The following is a 16,620-nucleotide window of genomic DNA, read 5'->3' as shown; positions in this document are numbered from 1 at the left end:
GGAGAAGCAAAAATGTAATGTATAAAGCTAAAACTATTTAGATTTTGCTATTATAATTGCTTAAAAATATATAAATGAACAACAATAAAAAAAAAATGAGACAAATGATACAAATTGTTTTGCATGTATATACCAATGATCCAAAGCATGAACATTCACAGATAAGATGCATAACTTTAATTTACTGGCATCAACATCTAGTACTGGCACCTAGAGATTCTGATATGATGCCTAAACAGGACAGCGAGGAGATTGTGGTTTAGGCTATGTGCATACAGTCAGGTCACTACAGTTTTCACTCATTTATAGATGAGGGGAAAAGCAAAGGACCTACTGTCAATCCTTGCGGATTATTAAAGTTGGTTTAACAAACATAATTCATTATGCATAATTGAATGAAACAAAGTTAAATCTAGACCCTAGAGGTGTTGATAGCAGAATAGGTACAGAAATCAGAACTATGCATTATCTTCTTCTTTGATTTCTGTGTTGCTTGACTGGTTTCCACTGTAGCATAAAAGACATCTTCATCCTGTGAACGGACATTTGTTATTTACAGTCAGGACAGTAGCCAAATGCTCCAATGCTTGACAGTGATAATGTTCTTTAAGTCTTTATATTGACATTTAAATCTGGCAACCAGAATTTTAAGCCTCAAAATAAAAAGAGCTAGTGTATTACATATTGTTAAAAAAACAGAAACTTTGTTAGCGCCCACAGTGTTAGATAATTACATTTCCAAACTTCCATTCATTTGAATTTTTTTTTGAGAAAGTCATTGCTCATCAGTTACTTTGACTGGTTGAGCGACATGGGATACTTGCTAAATCCCAATTTAGTTATTGACAGAAACACATCACTTCTCTGTGATATTTAAAAAAAAATTTATGTCTTATTTTCTGTCTTTTATGTGAAGCACACCGTTTGTTTTTAAATTTGCTCTATAAATAAAGTTGTATTGTATTGTATAACTTGGTAAAAGGTAAATTTCCTTTTTGTCTGAACACTTTTTCACCAATAATTGAGCTAGTCTGATTGACAGATTTGGAACAGAGTGGGCATCTCTGGCTCTATTATTATTTGGTTCTCATCATATTCATCTGACATAAAATTAATATAAATCCCAATTTGTCCTCTCCTGTGCCCCTTGTATGAGGGGTCACGCAAAGCTAAATCCGTGGACCAGTTTTGTTCTCAGTTTATATGTTACCCATGGGATATGTAATTATTAGCTGCAAAGCCATCTCCTATCATTGCTATGCTAGTGATACAAAGCTGTACTTTTTTGTTAAGCCTAACAACCTTGATAGCTTCTCCAATCTCAGTGAAAACTTCATTGCGATTTTTTTTATAGATTAGCTTTTACTTAATCTTTTACCCATTATTTTTCTTTATAGTTCACATCTAATATGTGTATAGAATTATTTATGTCAGAATTAATGTAAGACAATGTATTTGAATATATATTTGTACAGTGGGACATGATCACTTATATTTAATATGTTATTGTATCCAAACTGCGAAGCACTTTTTAACTGTGTGTATGTTTTAAAGGACTAAAAGTACAAATAAAGTTTTTTTTAATCACTATCATTAATAGTATTGATTAAATAATAAATATATGTCAGTCAAAAAGGAAATGAAGTCATTGGTTTGGGTTACCATTGAAGGAAATGGATAGGACACTGTTCATGATTAGTTCTTGTTAAAGAGAATTCACAATAAATTTTACATACTAGTGTGTCATCAAGCACAATTGCCAAGTAGATTGCTGCCATTACAAATGCCATATGTAGAATAAAAAAAAAAAGAGAAATAATTATGAAAAAATTATCTGTGCTATTACAGAAATTGAATATGAATGTAATTTACCTGATTTCTTCTTGTTTGCTTGCTGGTTTCAGGTCTTTGGTGATAAACTTTCAGCCACAGAAATTATTATACAACATCATTAGGCAACAACATCCAACATTACTATGGGATTAAAAATACTCTTAGATTTTGATCAATAATTTGAGATTGTAAACTGAGTATATCAAAAACCTCAGTGATGTAGTGAACTGATGATGGACTAATTGAATACAAGTACAATTTATAGTAATTACCTGTTTTCTGGCAATAGTGATGGACAAGAAGCGAGACAAGAAGAGAGGGGAGAACGGCAAAAGTTGGACACAGGACAAAGAGCAGTTTCCAACACATGGTGCAATCTTCAACCTGTGGAGTCCTCTCATGGGTTGAAGTTGTATCACTGGCATCTTAATTGTTCACAAACATGTTTCAGTTAGGTATGAGTATATTTATGATACTTCTCTTTTACACAAAACTCAAACATTAGTACCCTGTCAGTCTAGTTTCAAAAGAATTATGCCATGTCAATAAAAAAATATTTGTCTGCTTGTAAACAATTCTTTTTTCTGTAATAACGATCTAACTTAGCCATTGTGTAAACACTGCACAGTATGTCCTATTTGCAGAGTAATCAATTGGATATATACGCAACATGTGTTTAACATTTTAATATTAAGGGATTTTTAAAATAAAAATTGCCAAATAGTTACCAAAAGGTTGATTCTGTTCATCTGAGTGTTACTTTTTAAGATACAAATTTGGTTTCCTTTTTTTTGGTCACACTGTGGGTTTCTTTGAAAAAATAACCATATTGATCAATCATGGTATATTACTCTTCCCTTACAGTAAAAAATTGAAAATCAAGAGCAAGTTGACTTGATTTATGTTGGTTTTCTGTATTATTGTGAAGCACTTTGGTGTGCCTTCGGGTTTTTAAATGTGCAATATAAATAAAACTGTATTGTATTGTATTGTATTATTAACTTCACTTTTGTCCTTTATAAAAATGCTTTCTGAAAACGATCCTGACTGTTATTTTCTGTTAAGATACAGATAGTTTGCTTTATATTGGTCACCCTGTTGTTCTCTTTGAAAAAGAAAACTACTGAGCAATCAGATATATTACTCTGACATAATAGTGTATGGTTGAACTCACTTAAATATACCGAATTTGACTTTATAATGGTCATTTGTCACTTCATCATTAATAAATAAATAATTCTCTACTGAATACCTGAGAACACTTCCCTATAATGTTAATTGCTAAGTCATGGATATATTCCTTTAGATCATTGAAAAAAAAATCAGATGAGTACTTACTGATTAAGATTCTTGTTGCGATACTGGCATATCTGTGGTCATATCTGACCTGAACGTCTGTGGCATCTGCCCACTGTTCCTTTTCAGTTCCACAGTAATAGAGGCCCTCATCAGAATCAGAAATATTCATGATCAGCAGATCATAGGATCCAGAGGACTGATTCTTTATAAAGTGGAAGCGTAATAGAGAATTCACTGAAATTGCTCGGTCACTGATTTTTTTCCATGCATCTTCTTTTAGTTTCAGAACAAGAGGAGGCTGATTTTCATGGGTACAATTTCTGTACCACACAATATATTCCTCAGATAATGCTTCACAGTCACAATTCAGAGTGACGTTCTGTCCTGTTGTCACTGTCAAATCCACCACTGATCCAGAAATCAAATGACCTCCTGAAATACAAACACAAAACCATGCCAAATGCTTTTAACTGTTAAATACAAAATTTTATTTTGATTGTAAATATAATCAATTAAATAATGTATTGTTTAATACCTAAAAGCAGGACAAGAACAACGTGAAGTCTATCCATGTTTGATGATGATCTGCAGTAAAAAGACACTAAAGCTTGCCTGACTCTTGAATGTCATGGTCTGCGCAGACTTTTCCATTAAAGGTAATGCTTGCTGTGATTGGCTCGTTGAGTGGAACCTTTTGTTCTGTGGTTGTTTTCTGTTGACGTTACTGTTGTAACAGTATACAATTTTTTTTGTGTTCAAGATGACAGTGTGTCAGATATGTACTTTTCAGTCTTAACCGTTAGAGCATGAACAGTCTGATAACAAATTGGCAAAGAAAACATGCAAACATCTTTTAAATTCCTGATGCTGATCAACAATAAGATTAATCCACCCAATATTCAGTCTAGGAAAGAGCAAGCAAAATATATTTGTTTAGCACTGCTCAATGACATGACTCACAAAATCTTTTACCAATTCATAGTACAATTACAGATTTAAAAGCAACACAAAATTAAAAATAGAACAAATACAACATGACAAATTGTCAGTTTTTCCACTAGGGAAAAGCAGAAATCAATCAATGACATGTGATTTCATTGAGCAGTGATAATCCCAGCTCCCAGTAATTCATCTCCCAAGAGCGATTATGTGCAAAGGCCAATGCTCTCTCTCCAAAATTGCTCCACAGTTTTCCTAAACAGAAAGGAGAATGAAAGGTAAGTTTCTACCAAGGGTTGCTAAGACAAACCTTTACTCATGAACCAGGATTTTACTGAATATTGGACATTTAATGATCCAACATTGACTGAAGCTCAGCCACTCCTCTAAATATGGTTTGATGCATGCTCAATCATCCAGGTAAGGAAATCCCAAATAGTTCATTCTTTTCATCTGCAAATAGTGTTTTCATGGAAGAAATGTTTTGTCACTCATCCAAGTGGCTTCTTCAGTCTCAGCTGACTGCAGGTTTCCACAGCCTTTGTTGTAAACAGTGCATTTGCACAATGACTGAAACTACCACTGAATGAACAACTTCACCACTGAATGAACAATGGGCCGTGAGGTCAGTTTCATGATCAGTAATATGCAAATTGTCATGACCACTAATCAACAACCACTGATCAAAGACTACTGATTAATGACAATTGATCAGTGGCCATGAATACCATTCATAGAGAGTTGGGGAATGGATGCAGTCAAAGCATTGTAAAATGGTGAAACAAGTAACCTTAGGTCCTCTACTCAACTCATTCGTTTTGCAGATAAGTGATCCCCTTGTTCTATGCTCAAACCAGCATTCCTCGTTGTGCAGGATGTGCACATTGTCATTACTGAAAGAGTGGCTTGTAGGTGTAAATAGACCGATAGGCTAGGACAGGATAGACTAGATGACCCCCATTACTTATAGAAATCTCATAGTCTCAGAAGGCTAACCTGCCACTTTTCATAGCCTCTCTGGTGAATTTGACGTGCTGGTTCACCGAGTTAATGTGATTAGTGAATTGCGGTATGTCCTGCGATTTGATTTTCACCCAGGTGTCATCCACATACCTGAACCAATGACCAGTGGTTTTTCAGGGTAGGATAACAGAGCCTTCTTTTCCACATCTTCCATGTACAAGTTGGCCACAATGTGTGAAACTGGGGAACCCATGGCACAACGTGCAATGCTACAGTAACTTTTATACAAGATGATTTCAAGCAGGCAACCGAAAACAGCAATCCATGTAAGCCTCTGACTCCGACAGCTATGACATCAGTAGTTTGTCAAAAAAAAGAAGAAAAAAAAAAGAACAGAGCTTATATTGCAAACAGTGCTAACCATTACATAAGATGCAATATATCTATACCTGGTGTTTAAATATGTTATACAACAGGAGGTATTTTAGTATGTATGTGTTAATTCTCAAAAACTCTGGGGCCTGTGTGTTGTAAAGTCTCATGTTAAAATGCCCAAGGTTACTGCAGAAATGACTAAGTTCTGCAGTAATATTTTTGTTTCTGTGTTGAAAGCTTTTACAAATCCAATTACCAATTGAAAATGTTTTTGTTGTCAATTCATGAACATTAGTCAACTAATTAGTGATGAAAGAAACACTGTAAATGAGACTCATTCAGAGGGAAGTGCAACCTCATTAGGTCTAATGTCTGTTTTTTCTGTATAAGCATTCAAGGCTTCATGCTTGGATAATAGTTAACTCTTGAAGAAAGTGATTTTCATGAGCCTAGTTTTTGTTTGTAGCCACAAGTGGATCTGTTTGTCAGGTAACTGATACTCATGTCGGTGTGGAATTCCTGTATAGCTTAATGATCACACAGACTACATTTCATGATGGCTGAGGTCTTTGTCGAACTTAATTTCAAATATTATTAATAATACAATATTAACAATTAAAAAAAGAAAAAAATATATATATAGCAAAATGTATATATAATTACTATCTTGTGTAGTTAGTTCATGATTTTAATGCTAAGAAATGCTTGATACAGAGTGCCAAAGACCCTGCACCAACTGACAGAAGGAATTTTGTTATAAATAAGAACAAAAAATTCTTAAGTGTAGCATATATTTCATGTACGTGTTCCTTTTCATGTTTATTACTTATACTACTAATTATACCACAAAACAACAGACACTGCAAACAGTGTCACATCACAAATAAAATCACATTTTAGTATTCAATTCAAATTTATTTACATGGTGCCAAACAAAACAACTGTCACCTCAGGGCACTTTACATTGTAAGGTAAAGACGCTTCTATAATGCAGAGAAAACACAAAAAAATCAGATCACCTTCAATGAGCAAGCACTAATGTAGGCAGGCGAAATTCCCCTAACAGGGAAAAAGCTCCAGCAGAACCAGGTTCAGGGATGGGGAGCAATCTGGCACAACCAGTAGGATACAAGGTGAGGAAGACAGGAAAAAAGATTAATAATAACAAACGACTAAATGCAAAGTACAAACACAGAGAGTGAAAAAAAGTTTAGTTAAGAAGAAACACTCCAGCAGCACAGGCAGGGCCGGCCCGTGGCATAGGCCGTATAGGCAAATGCTAAGGGCGCCGTCCATCAGGGGGCGCCACGCCAGTGCCACAAATGTTGAAAAAAAAAAAAGTTGGTACTATTATTTCTAAATACAAAAAATAATCCCACGTTAATTAAAATGCAAAGTAAAGCTTATTTAATAGAAATATTATTTGTTACAACATTACACTACACTGCTGATGTAGGGGGGCGCCACCTAAAATCTTGCCTAGGGCGCCAGATTGGTTAGGGCCGTTTCTGAGCACAGGCCTATTGCAATGTTGCAAATAATCAAGTTGCTTCATCTTTCAGTGAGGTAACTTCTCCATAACGGCAAAAGGCCAGCGCTTGTCAATTCTTGTGGTAAAGCTAAGAATGCTGACAAATTCACAACATGAAATACTGTTAAATCTATATGCCAGAGGTGTTGATAGCAGAATAGGTGCAGATGTCAGAACTATAGGTTATCTTCTTTGATTTGTGTGCTGCTTGACGGGTTTCCACTGTAGCATAAAACACATCTTCATCCTGTGAGGGGACATTTGTTGTTTACAGTCATAATCAGATGCTTAGCACTCACTCACATTTTTCTGGTCAGAATTACGAAGGTGAAGCCTCACGTTTGTAACAACCAGCATTTTCCCTTTTAATAACAAAACCCTCGCTAGATCCCATCATTTAAAAAAATCTTGAGATCACTCTTCTATCGCTCTTTCTCTTGGATCGGTTAAGGAAAACAATATTTAATAAATTCCAATCTGGGTACTGAAAACACTGAAACAATATTACTAAAAATTACTGACAATATTCTTTTGAGTTTGGATAAAGTCAAATATTCCATTTGACTCAGGTGCACAGTTTTTCACCAATAGTCATGCTATTTTGATTGACAGATTATAAAACTGGGTTGGCATCTCTGACACTGCTCTCAAATGCTATTCATACTGATTTGATAGACATTACCAAATTTAAATAAATAGCTGTATGTTATTAATATAAACCACCCTGTATAGATGTGGTCCCTCAAGGCTCAATCCTTAGATCGCTTCTGTGCTCAGTTTATAAGTTACCCCTGTGTCACATTCCTATCATTGCTATGCTGACGACCCTAACCCTAACCCAGACAGCTGTACTTTTCTGTTATGCTTAATAATCTCCTCCCTCCTTCCTCAGTGAGTACTTGGCTACCATTTCTAGCAGGTAGCTTTAAAGTAATCTTAACCACCTAAAATTATTCACTGTAGTTCACATCTTATGTGTGTATATAAGTATTTATGTATCATTGCTGGATTTTGTTGCTCACAGTCTAATTTCATGGCACTATACCAGGGAAGATTTTTTTTAATGTCTACACAGGGTATGATGTATAGGTAAGTAGGTACAGAAGTTAATATAATGTCAAATTATTATTTGCGATTGTTGCTGCAGAAAATACATAGAATGCTGTTTATGATGAGTAATTATCAGAGATACAAAGTCTGCATATATTGCATATACATATAACTCACTGCAGACATTCTACAGGGTGGGCCATTTATATGGATACACCGTAATAAAATGGGAATGGTTGGTGATATTAAAGTCCTGTTTGTGGCACATTATTATATGTGAGGGGGCAAACTCCTCAAGATGGGTGGTGACCATGGCGGCCATTTAGAAGTCGGCCATCTTGGATACAACTTTTGTTTTTTCAATAGGAAGAGGGCCATGTGACACATCAAACTTATTGGTAATGTCACAAGAAAAACAATGGTGTGCTTGGTTTCAACGTAGCTTTATTCTTTCATGAGTTATTTACAAGTTTCTCTTTGTTTGGACTTTAATATCACCAACCATTCCCATGTTATTACGGTGTATCCATATAAATGGCCCACCCTGTACATTTGGTTTGTTTAGGGAAAGAAAAAATTGAGAGGGAATGAATTATGAAAGTGACTAAAAAAATAATCTAAAACAATACACATATAAAAATCAAATTTGATACTGATGTAATTTACCTGATTCCTTCTTGTTTGCCCACTGGTTTGAAATCTGGGCTGATCATCTTTTAGCCACAAAAAGGAATACAACATTATTAAACAATAACATCTAACATTACAAATGACTTTAGTAGCAATTGTATGTGAAGCTTTATTGTGTAATTAAAAGTCCTTTTAGACTTCAGAAAAAAAAATTGATATTGCATATAGAACCAATCACAAAACTAAGTCATGGAATTAAGTAAAGGATCCAGTGAATAAAACTACTTCATTTAGTATTTACCTGTTTTCTGGCAGAGGCGATGAACAAGAAGGGAGATAAGTAGAGAGGACAGAACAGCAAAAGTTGGACACAGGATGAACAGCAGCTTCCAACATATGCTGCAGTCTTGTAGAGTTGGGTGATCAGTTGAAATTTGTTCACTGGCCTCTAAATTGTTCACAAACTGTTTCAGTTAGCTCTGTGTATATTTTTATACTTCTCTTTTACACAAATCTCATACATCAGTACCAGATAACAGCTATTTAAAGAGATTAAACACATAGCAACCATTTTTTTCTGCTTTTATACCACAAAGGTGTTTTTCATAAAAAGCTCTTCTTTGCTAATAATGAGTCAACATTGCCATTATGTGCACAATGCACAGCAGTGCAGCTATCCGTGGGGTATTTAACCTGCACATGTGTATAAAATGTATTTAAAATTTTAGTATTTGATGGCTTTTTAAAATTAAAATAGCAAAAATAATAAAATAATCACATTAGCATCGGCATTTTTCCTTCTAGCCTCCTTCATTTTATTGTCTAGCACAAGTCGTTTTGCTTTTGACTTTCAACTTGTTCAAATAAACCATATTTATATACATATTCTATTACTGTATATGTAGTTTAAGCTCGGTGCAACCTCAAGAGGGTTATGTTGCACCATCGAATATAATTTCCACTAAATACAAGAGCACACTCTCTTATTTGTCATAGGCAAAGGTATTATTTAAAAAAAAATTGAAGAATAGAAGAGTACTTACTGAATCGGATCCGTGTTGTAGCATTGCTATATCCGTAAATATATTTGTGTTTATTTCCACCAACTGATTGTGACCGCTCAGTTCCACAGTAATAGAGGCCCTCATCAGAATCAGAAGTATTCATGATCAGTAGATCATAGGAACTAGAGGACTGGTTTTCTACAAAATGGAAGCGAGGTAGCAAATTCACTAGAGTTGCACGGCCACTGGTGGGTTTGAATGGATCCTTTTCTTTTTCTAGAACAAGAGGAGGCTGATTTTCATGTGTACAGTTTCTGTACCACATAATAATTTCATCAGTCAATATTTTACAGTCACAGTACAGAGTAATGTTTTCTCCTGATCCCACTGTCACATTCACTACTGATCCAAAAATCCAACGATGTCCTGAAATACAAACACAACAGCAAATGTCGGCAGTGTTTTTTATCATACTAAATGCTTGTAGCTGTTGAGTACAGAAGTGAATGTAGATTGCCAAATAGAATCAGTATAATAAATAGTTTATTAAAAGTACTAAAGTATTACCTAAAAGAAGGACAAGAAGGGTGTTAAGCCTCTCCATGTTTGATGACTTGCAGCAAAAAGACACTAAAACTGGCATCTTTCTTGACTCTTGGGTGTTGCCTGCACAAACTTTTCCATTTAAGGAAATGCAAGTCATGATTGGCTAGTTGAATGAAACCTTTCATTCTGTGGTTGTTTTCTATTGGTGTGATGTTTTGTGACTGTCTAGACATCAAGAGCAAAGTTTTTTTTCCAGATGATACTTAAGTAGAGTGTCAGTCAAAAACGTCTCTGTATTAAGTTACTAGGAACATAGCGTTACCCTCGGTTGTGTTTTTTGCAGTCTTGACAGTTTCACACTTCAATTGTCTGATGTGTATTATGAAAAAATACACAACTGTAAATTTATAGCTTTCAAAAAGAATGTAGCAAGTGTAGTGTTTGGGACTTACCTGCTCACCTTTGGCATGCAGCACCTAAAAAATGCACCCTCCACGAAATACTTGAAACTTGGGCCATTTCTCCAGCCACAACAAAGCTAGCTTTCAGTGTTGCATTATTTTGGGCTGTAGCTTTCATGAAAGTATTCTGCTGATGTTGCAGTCTACCTTTTATTTATTTATTTATTTTTTAATTCCCCCCCCCCCCCGCCTGTCCCGATTGGTTCTTTTGCCATCAGAATTATTGTCTAAAGGCAAAGAAAGATGCCCAATGGATTTACTTTACCAAATGGACCATCCCAGCCTTGCCATATTGGTCTATTTGATTCACCTTTGCTTTTATTGTTTATTTTATTTTATTTTCACTTGCTACACATGGGACAGACATGACTGGGCGAAAGAAAAGGGAGAAAGAAAGAGGGAAAGAAAAACAGCGGAGAAGAGGAACGGTGATAAAGGGCAAAAACCAACAAAACAAACAGACAAAAAATACATATATCAATCACCTGGATCACCTGCTAAGAAAGAAAAAGAGAAAAAAAGCAAAAAGAGAGAGCAATATAATAAACAACATCATCGCGATGATCTATGTGAATATAACAGTAAATACTAAATATTGAATATTATTGTGCAGCACGTAGAATCGATAGCGCATAGTGTGCTTTGAGGTAGGAGCCAAAAAGGGTGTAGTTTGTGTCTGTGAGTTTGTGTCTGTGAGCACACTTGTGAGTATGAGCGCGCTTGTATTTAAAAGGTTCCTTCATGTAATGATCTGCTAGAGGGTGTGGGGAGCCACATAAAACCCAGGAGATTTAGTTGGGATCATTGAAAATAAATAATTTATTTTTAGTAAGACCATCATTTTTATAGTGGCAACCCTTCCCATGAGTGATATGGTTAGACCTTTGCATCTAGCCAGATCGCCTTCTACTTTATTTAAAAGTAACACATCATCCGCATAAAGGCTGATTTTATGTTCCACGTTCTTGCATTTTATGCCCTTAATTACTGTATTCTGTCTAATTGCTGCTGCTAGTGGTTCAATAAAAATTGCAAACAGTCAAGGGGAGAGTGGGCATCCCTGCCTGGTGCCCCTCAGGAGACAGACAGGGATGCCTGGTCATTTGTTTTGTAGTGATGGGATTTCCGGCTCTTTCGGCTCGGATCACTAAAAAGAACCAGCTCTTCAGGTTGTTTTGTTGCTTTAATTAATTTATTATTAACAATAATATAAAATTATGCACAAAAGGAATTACTAATGTAAAAAAAAGTGGTTTTATTTATATATGTTTATATATAAATATATACAGTGGCCCCTAGAGACAAAGCACATACAAACTCCAAAACACATTTCTAGCGTTAACTGAACTTCCAAAGCAGAGCTACCTAGATCACTTATATTACAAGATTGAAAGCATATGTGTATTGTTTGTGTATTTATACACAAGCACTCATATATATATTCAAAAAATTAAAAAAATTTTTCATTTACCTGTTACTACCACACACCAAATCCGGTCGTTGGTACTTGCTGGCTTGTGTAGCCTCTAGGTAACAAAAGCTCAACACTGGGCCTAGCATCCTGGAGCACTTCTGTTGTGTTTTGTACTTGCTTTGGAGTTTTTACGTGTTTTGGAGTTTGTACGTGCTTCAGGGTTTGTACGTGTTTTGAAGTTTTTACGTGTTTTGTCTCTAGGGGCCACCATAAATATACTTTTATTTATTCACTCCACATAACATGTAATAAATAAATCATATAACACAAAAACCAACTAGTCACAGTTCAACTTTCAACTATTTAAATTTTTAGCTTTTTCCTTTTAAAATGAAATAACACAAAATGCTGCAAACCACAACACAATTAAATATAAATTAAAATATGAAAACAAAAAGAAGATTCATATTCTCTGTCATATGGACCTGCATGAATAAACTTTCTGAATCCTTTATCATCCGCAATTGAAAATAGTTGTGGATGATTACTATACCTTTCTAATGTGACGTTGTTGTCCCTGGCTCTCTTTCTCTCTCTCTCCCTCCTGTTCTGTTCCTGTGCTACTGAGAGTGTAACTACCGCCCCTCCCCCCTCTGCCCAGCACAAAGCACAAGGCTCGCATGCGGAGTGAAGTGGGAAAAAAGTGCGAGAGAGAGGGTGAGAGAAAGAAAAAAAACAAACCATGGCTCGCGATAAGGAGCCGGCTCGCGTCGTTCATGTCAAAGACCCGGCTCTAAGAGCCATTTCGTTTGCAACCGACACATCACTATTGTTTTGACACAAGCTGTTGGGGAATTGTATAGCCCCGTCCACCAAAACCACATTTGTGTAAAGTTGCAAATAGAAATTTCCAGTTAACTCCGTCAAACGCTTTTTCTGAATCTAAAGAAAATATTGTAGTTTCGATGTTTTTACTGTATGAGTAGTCTATCAAATTAAGTAATCTACGTGTATTTGTTGATGAGTGCCTACCTTTTATGAAACCAGTTTGGTCAGGATGAATTAATGAATTAATTACAATTCTTTGTAGAATTCTGCAGGAAAGCCGTCTGGACCTGGAGCTTTATTATTGGGCACACTTATCAAGGCTTCCTGGAGTTCACCTGGCGTCAGTGGTGAATCCAGTGCCATTGCTTGAGTGTCTAATAATTTTGGAAGCGTTATGTTGTTCAAAAACTGATCAGTTTCGTTTTTAGATGGGTTTATTTGTGGTGAATAAATGTCAAGAGATTTATTCTAAATGACATTTCTTCAGCTGAGAGTCTAAGAGTGAAGACACACACAGACGCTGCAGCTTTTACTTGCAAGGGCGATCACAGAACGCTCACACCAGAGTGGGGGCCCTGTGATGTGCGCTCTGTTGCTGCACTTGTCTTTATTTATATACAAAAATAATACAACAGTGAATACGTCTATTCATAGACAGAGGAATGTTAGTGCGTATGTGTGTGTATGTGTGTGTGTGTGTGTGTGTGATTCTGAAGGACGTGGCCCCTCTTCTTGTTAGGGAGTGCAGATAAGAGTGTCCAGCTCTCCTCTTCCTGGCAGGAGTGAAATAATAACAGCTTGTTCAGCTATTATTGCTGTGAGAAAGAATTTATAAAACAAGTCTTGTAGTGGACAACAGACTAAGTCATAAAAAGGTCATCATGCAGTATTCTATCATATGCAAACTTATATCATTAAAAGCTTATACTGACTACTAAGTACAATTTTATATTGACAAATACTAAGTTTTATAGAAATCCCTGAAAATGTTGTTTATTTTTTCCGGGTCATATCATGTGTTCCCAGATAAATCTTGAACAGCACATATAGTTGTTTTTGCTTTATTTATTTTTAGCTGGTTCGTTAGAAATTGACCAGATTTATTACCATGTTCATAATTTTGTAAGCGTAGTCTTTGTACTAAGAATTTTTTTTAATTTTTTATTAATTATCTCATTTCATTCTAGTTTTGTTTTGCGTATTGTGCTCAATGTTTCCTGATCTTGGTGTGACATGTAGGCTTCTTAAAGGGATTTGATGGTTTTTTCTAATTCCTGAATATTTTTGTTTTCTTCTTTCTTTTCATGTGATGAGAAAGAAATTATTTTACCTCTCATCACAGCTTTCCCTGCTTCTCATAGAACAGAAGCTGATGTTCCGGGAGTGTCATTAAAGTATAAATATAGAGTCCATTCCTTTTTAAAAATATTTAATAAAGTCTTCATCTTTAAGCAGTGATGTATTCAATCTCCAGTTTTTACCTGGCGTAGTGTTATTCTTGTGCATTAGTGTTAAAGATACAGGAGCATGATCGCTGACAGCTATAGGGTGAATCTCAGTGTCTGAAATGTCGCTCAGCAGTGAGCTGCCGACCAAAAAATAATCCAGACGAGAGTAGGAGTGATGAACATGTGAGAAAAAAGTATATTCCTTACTGGTGGGGTGAAGGGAGCGCCATGCATCACAAAGACCAAAGTCGCTCATATACCGTTTGATTATATTTGTGGACTGCCAATTACGCTGAGTTCCTGCTGTATTGAGCCTATCCATTTCTTCATTTAATCCAAGGTTGAGGTCGCCTCCAAGAACAAGTGTGCCATCTAAGTGTTCAGAGAGTGCACTGAAAAAAACATGAAAAAATGAGGGATCATCAACATTTGGACCATATACACTTACAATACATAGCTTTTTATCAAGTATAGATATTTTAATGATTAAGAATCTGCCCTCTGCATCTATAACTGTATCGAGTACTGTGAAATTAAAATTTTTATGTATTAAAATTGCTACTCCCCTTTGTCTAGAAGTATAACAAGCTGAGAACACATTAGATTTCTGATTTACAGAAATTGTGCAATAATTGTTTAAACAAAATCAGGCAGGTGCATAAATTTGGGCACTGTTGTCATTTTATTGATTCCAAAACCTTTAGAACTAATTATTGGAACTCAAATAGCTTGGTAAGCTCAGTGACCCCTGACTTACATACACAGGTGAATCCAATCATGAGAAAGAGTATTTAAGGGGGTCAATTTTAAGTTTCCCTCCTCTTTTAATTTTCTCTGAAGAGTAGCAACATGGGGGTCTCAAAACAAATCTCAAATGACCTGAAGACAAAGATTGTTCACCATTATGGTTTAGGGGAAGGATACAGAAAGCTGTCTCAGAGATTCAAGCTGTCTGTTTCCACAGTTAGGAACATATTGAGAAAATGGAAGACCACAGGCTCAGTTCAAGTTAAGGCTCAAAGTGGCAGACCAAGAAAAATCTCGGATAGACAGAAGTGACGAATGGTGAGAACAGTCAGAGTCAACCCACAGACCAGCACCAAAGACCTACAACATCATCTTGCAGCAGATGGAGTCACTGTGCATCGTTCAAACATTCGGTGCACTTTACACAAGGAAATGCTGTACGTGAGAGTGATGCAGAGGAAGCCTTTTCTCCGCCTACAGCACAAACAGAGCCTCTTGAGGTATACTAAAGCACATTTGGACAAGCCAGCATCATTCTGGAATAAGGTGCTGTGGACTGATGAAACTAAGATTGAGTTATCTGGGCACAACAAGGGGCGTTATGCATGGAGGAAAAAGAACACAGCATTCCAAGAAAAACATCTGCTACCTACAGTAAAATATGGTGGTGGTTCCATCATGCTGTGGGGCTGTGTGGCCAGTGCAGGGACTGGGAATCTTGTCAAAGTTGGGGGATACATGGATTCCATTCAGTATCAGCAAATTCTGGAGACCAATGTCCAGGAATCAGTGACAAAGCTGAAGCTGCACCGGGGCTGGATCTTTCAACAAGACAACGCCCCAAAAACACTGCTCAAAATCCACTAAGGCATTCATGCAGAGGAACAAGTACAACGTTCTGGAATGGCCATCTCAGCCCAGACCTGAATATTATTGAAAACCTGTGGTGTGAGTTAAAGAGAGCTGTCCATGCTCGGAAGCCATCAAACCTGAATGAACTGGAGATGTTTTGTAAAGAGGAATGGCCCAAAATACCTTCAACCACAATCCAGACTCTCATTGAAACCTACAGGAAGCGTTTAGAGGCTGTAATTTCTGCAAAAGGCGGATCTACTAAATACTGATTTCATTTCTTTTTTTGTTGTGCCCAAATTTATGCACCTGCCTGATTTTGTTTAAACAATTATTGCACACTTTCTGTAAATCCAATAAACTTCATTTCACTTCTCAAATATCACTGTGTGTATCTGTCAATGGAAAATTGTATTTAGTAGTCAGTATAATCTTTTAGTGATATAAGTTTGCATATGGTAGAATACTGCATGTAGTTATTTGTATTAGAAAATATTCAACCATGTATACTTAGAGGCATATAATTAATTGTGTGTGATCTCTAACAGGCTGCAGGCTTGGGGTGCATCCCAGGAATGCACCCCCACGTCTGGGAGCATGAGAGCTCATACCTTGTTTTATTGTTTTACGGCAGGATTAACGTAGCTATGTCTGTTTTAGTTTAAGTGCTTCTTTACATATAGATGAACTGCTGGACTTC

General features: G+C 36.1%; 2 protein-coding genes across 2 annotated transcripts; both read right to left on the bottom strand.

Annotated features, from left to right (window-relative positions):
* Nucleotides 1–412: 412 nt before the first annotated feature.
* On the bottom strand, nt 413–5,287 carry LOC146668158 (uncharacterized). The gene is made up of 4 exons (XM_085408828.1): nt 5,185–5,287; nt 3,172–3,564; nt 2,143–2,258; nt 413–532 (listed from the first exon to the last, which is right to left on the bottom strand). Exons 1-4 carry the CDS (start codon nt 5,285–5,287, stop codon nt 413–415), a joined length of 732 nt encoding a protein of 243 aa, XP_085264954.1.
* A 1,054-nt stretch (nt 5,288–6,341) lies between these two features.
* Nucleotides 6,342–10,248, bottom strand: LOC146668157 (uncharacterized). The gene is made up of 5 exons (XM_085408608.1): nt 10,192–10,248; nt 9,664–10,050; nt 8,922–9,068; nt 8,657–8,703; nt 6,342–7,187 (listed from the first exon to the last, which is right to left on the bottom strand). The coding sequence occupies exons 1-5, from the start codon at nt 10,226–10,228 to the stop codon at nt 7,071–7,073; spliced, it is 735 nt and encodes a 244-aa protein (XP_085264734.1). The 5' UTR covers nt 10,229–10,248; the 3' UTR covers nt 6,342–7,070.
* Between the last annotated feature and the right edge of the window lie 6,372 nt (nt 10,249–16,620).

Source organism: Rhamphochromis longiceps, linkage group LG6 (assembly GCF_057381845.1).
Source record: "Rhamphochromis longiceps isolate RC_006_pf linkage group LG6, R_longiceps_female_GT1.1, whole genome shotgun sequence".
NCBI lineage: Eukaryota > Metazoa > Chordata > Actinopteri > Cichliformes > Cichlidae > Rhamphochromis > Rhamphochromis longiceps.
The sequence above is the reverse complement of the archived record's forward strand: the minus strand, read 5'-3'. Positions and strand labels throughout refer to the sequence as shown.

Coding starts and splice junctions, on each gene's coding strand:
- LOC146668158 (XM_085408828.1), bottom strand. CDS start 5,287: ATGGGTTCCCCAGTTTCACACATTGTGGCCAACTTGTACATGGAAGAT. Junction 3,565..5,184: donor ACCACTGGTCATTGGTTCAG/GTATGTGGATGA, acceptor TTTGTATTTCAG/GAGGTCATTTGATTTCTGGA. Junction 2,259..3,171: donor CGCAACAAGAATCTTAATCA/GTAAGTACTCAT, acceptor TGAACAATTAAG/ATGCCAGTGATACAACTTCA.
- LOC146668157 (XM_085408608.1), bottom strand. CDS start 10,228: ATGGAGAGGCTTAACACCCTTCTTGTCCTTCTTTTAG. Junction 9,069..9,663: donor TACAACACGGATCCGATTCA/GTAAGTACTCTT, acceptor TGAACAATTTAG/AGGCCAGTGAACAAATTTCA. Junction 7,188..8,656: donor GGCAAACAAGAAGGAATCAG/GTAAATTACATC, acceptor GTCCCCTCACAG/GATGAAGATGTGTTTTATGC.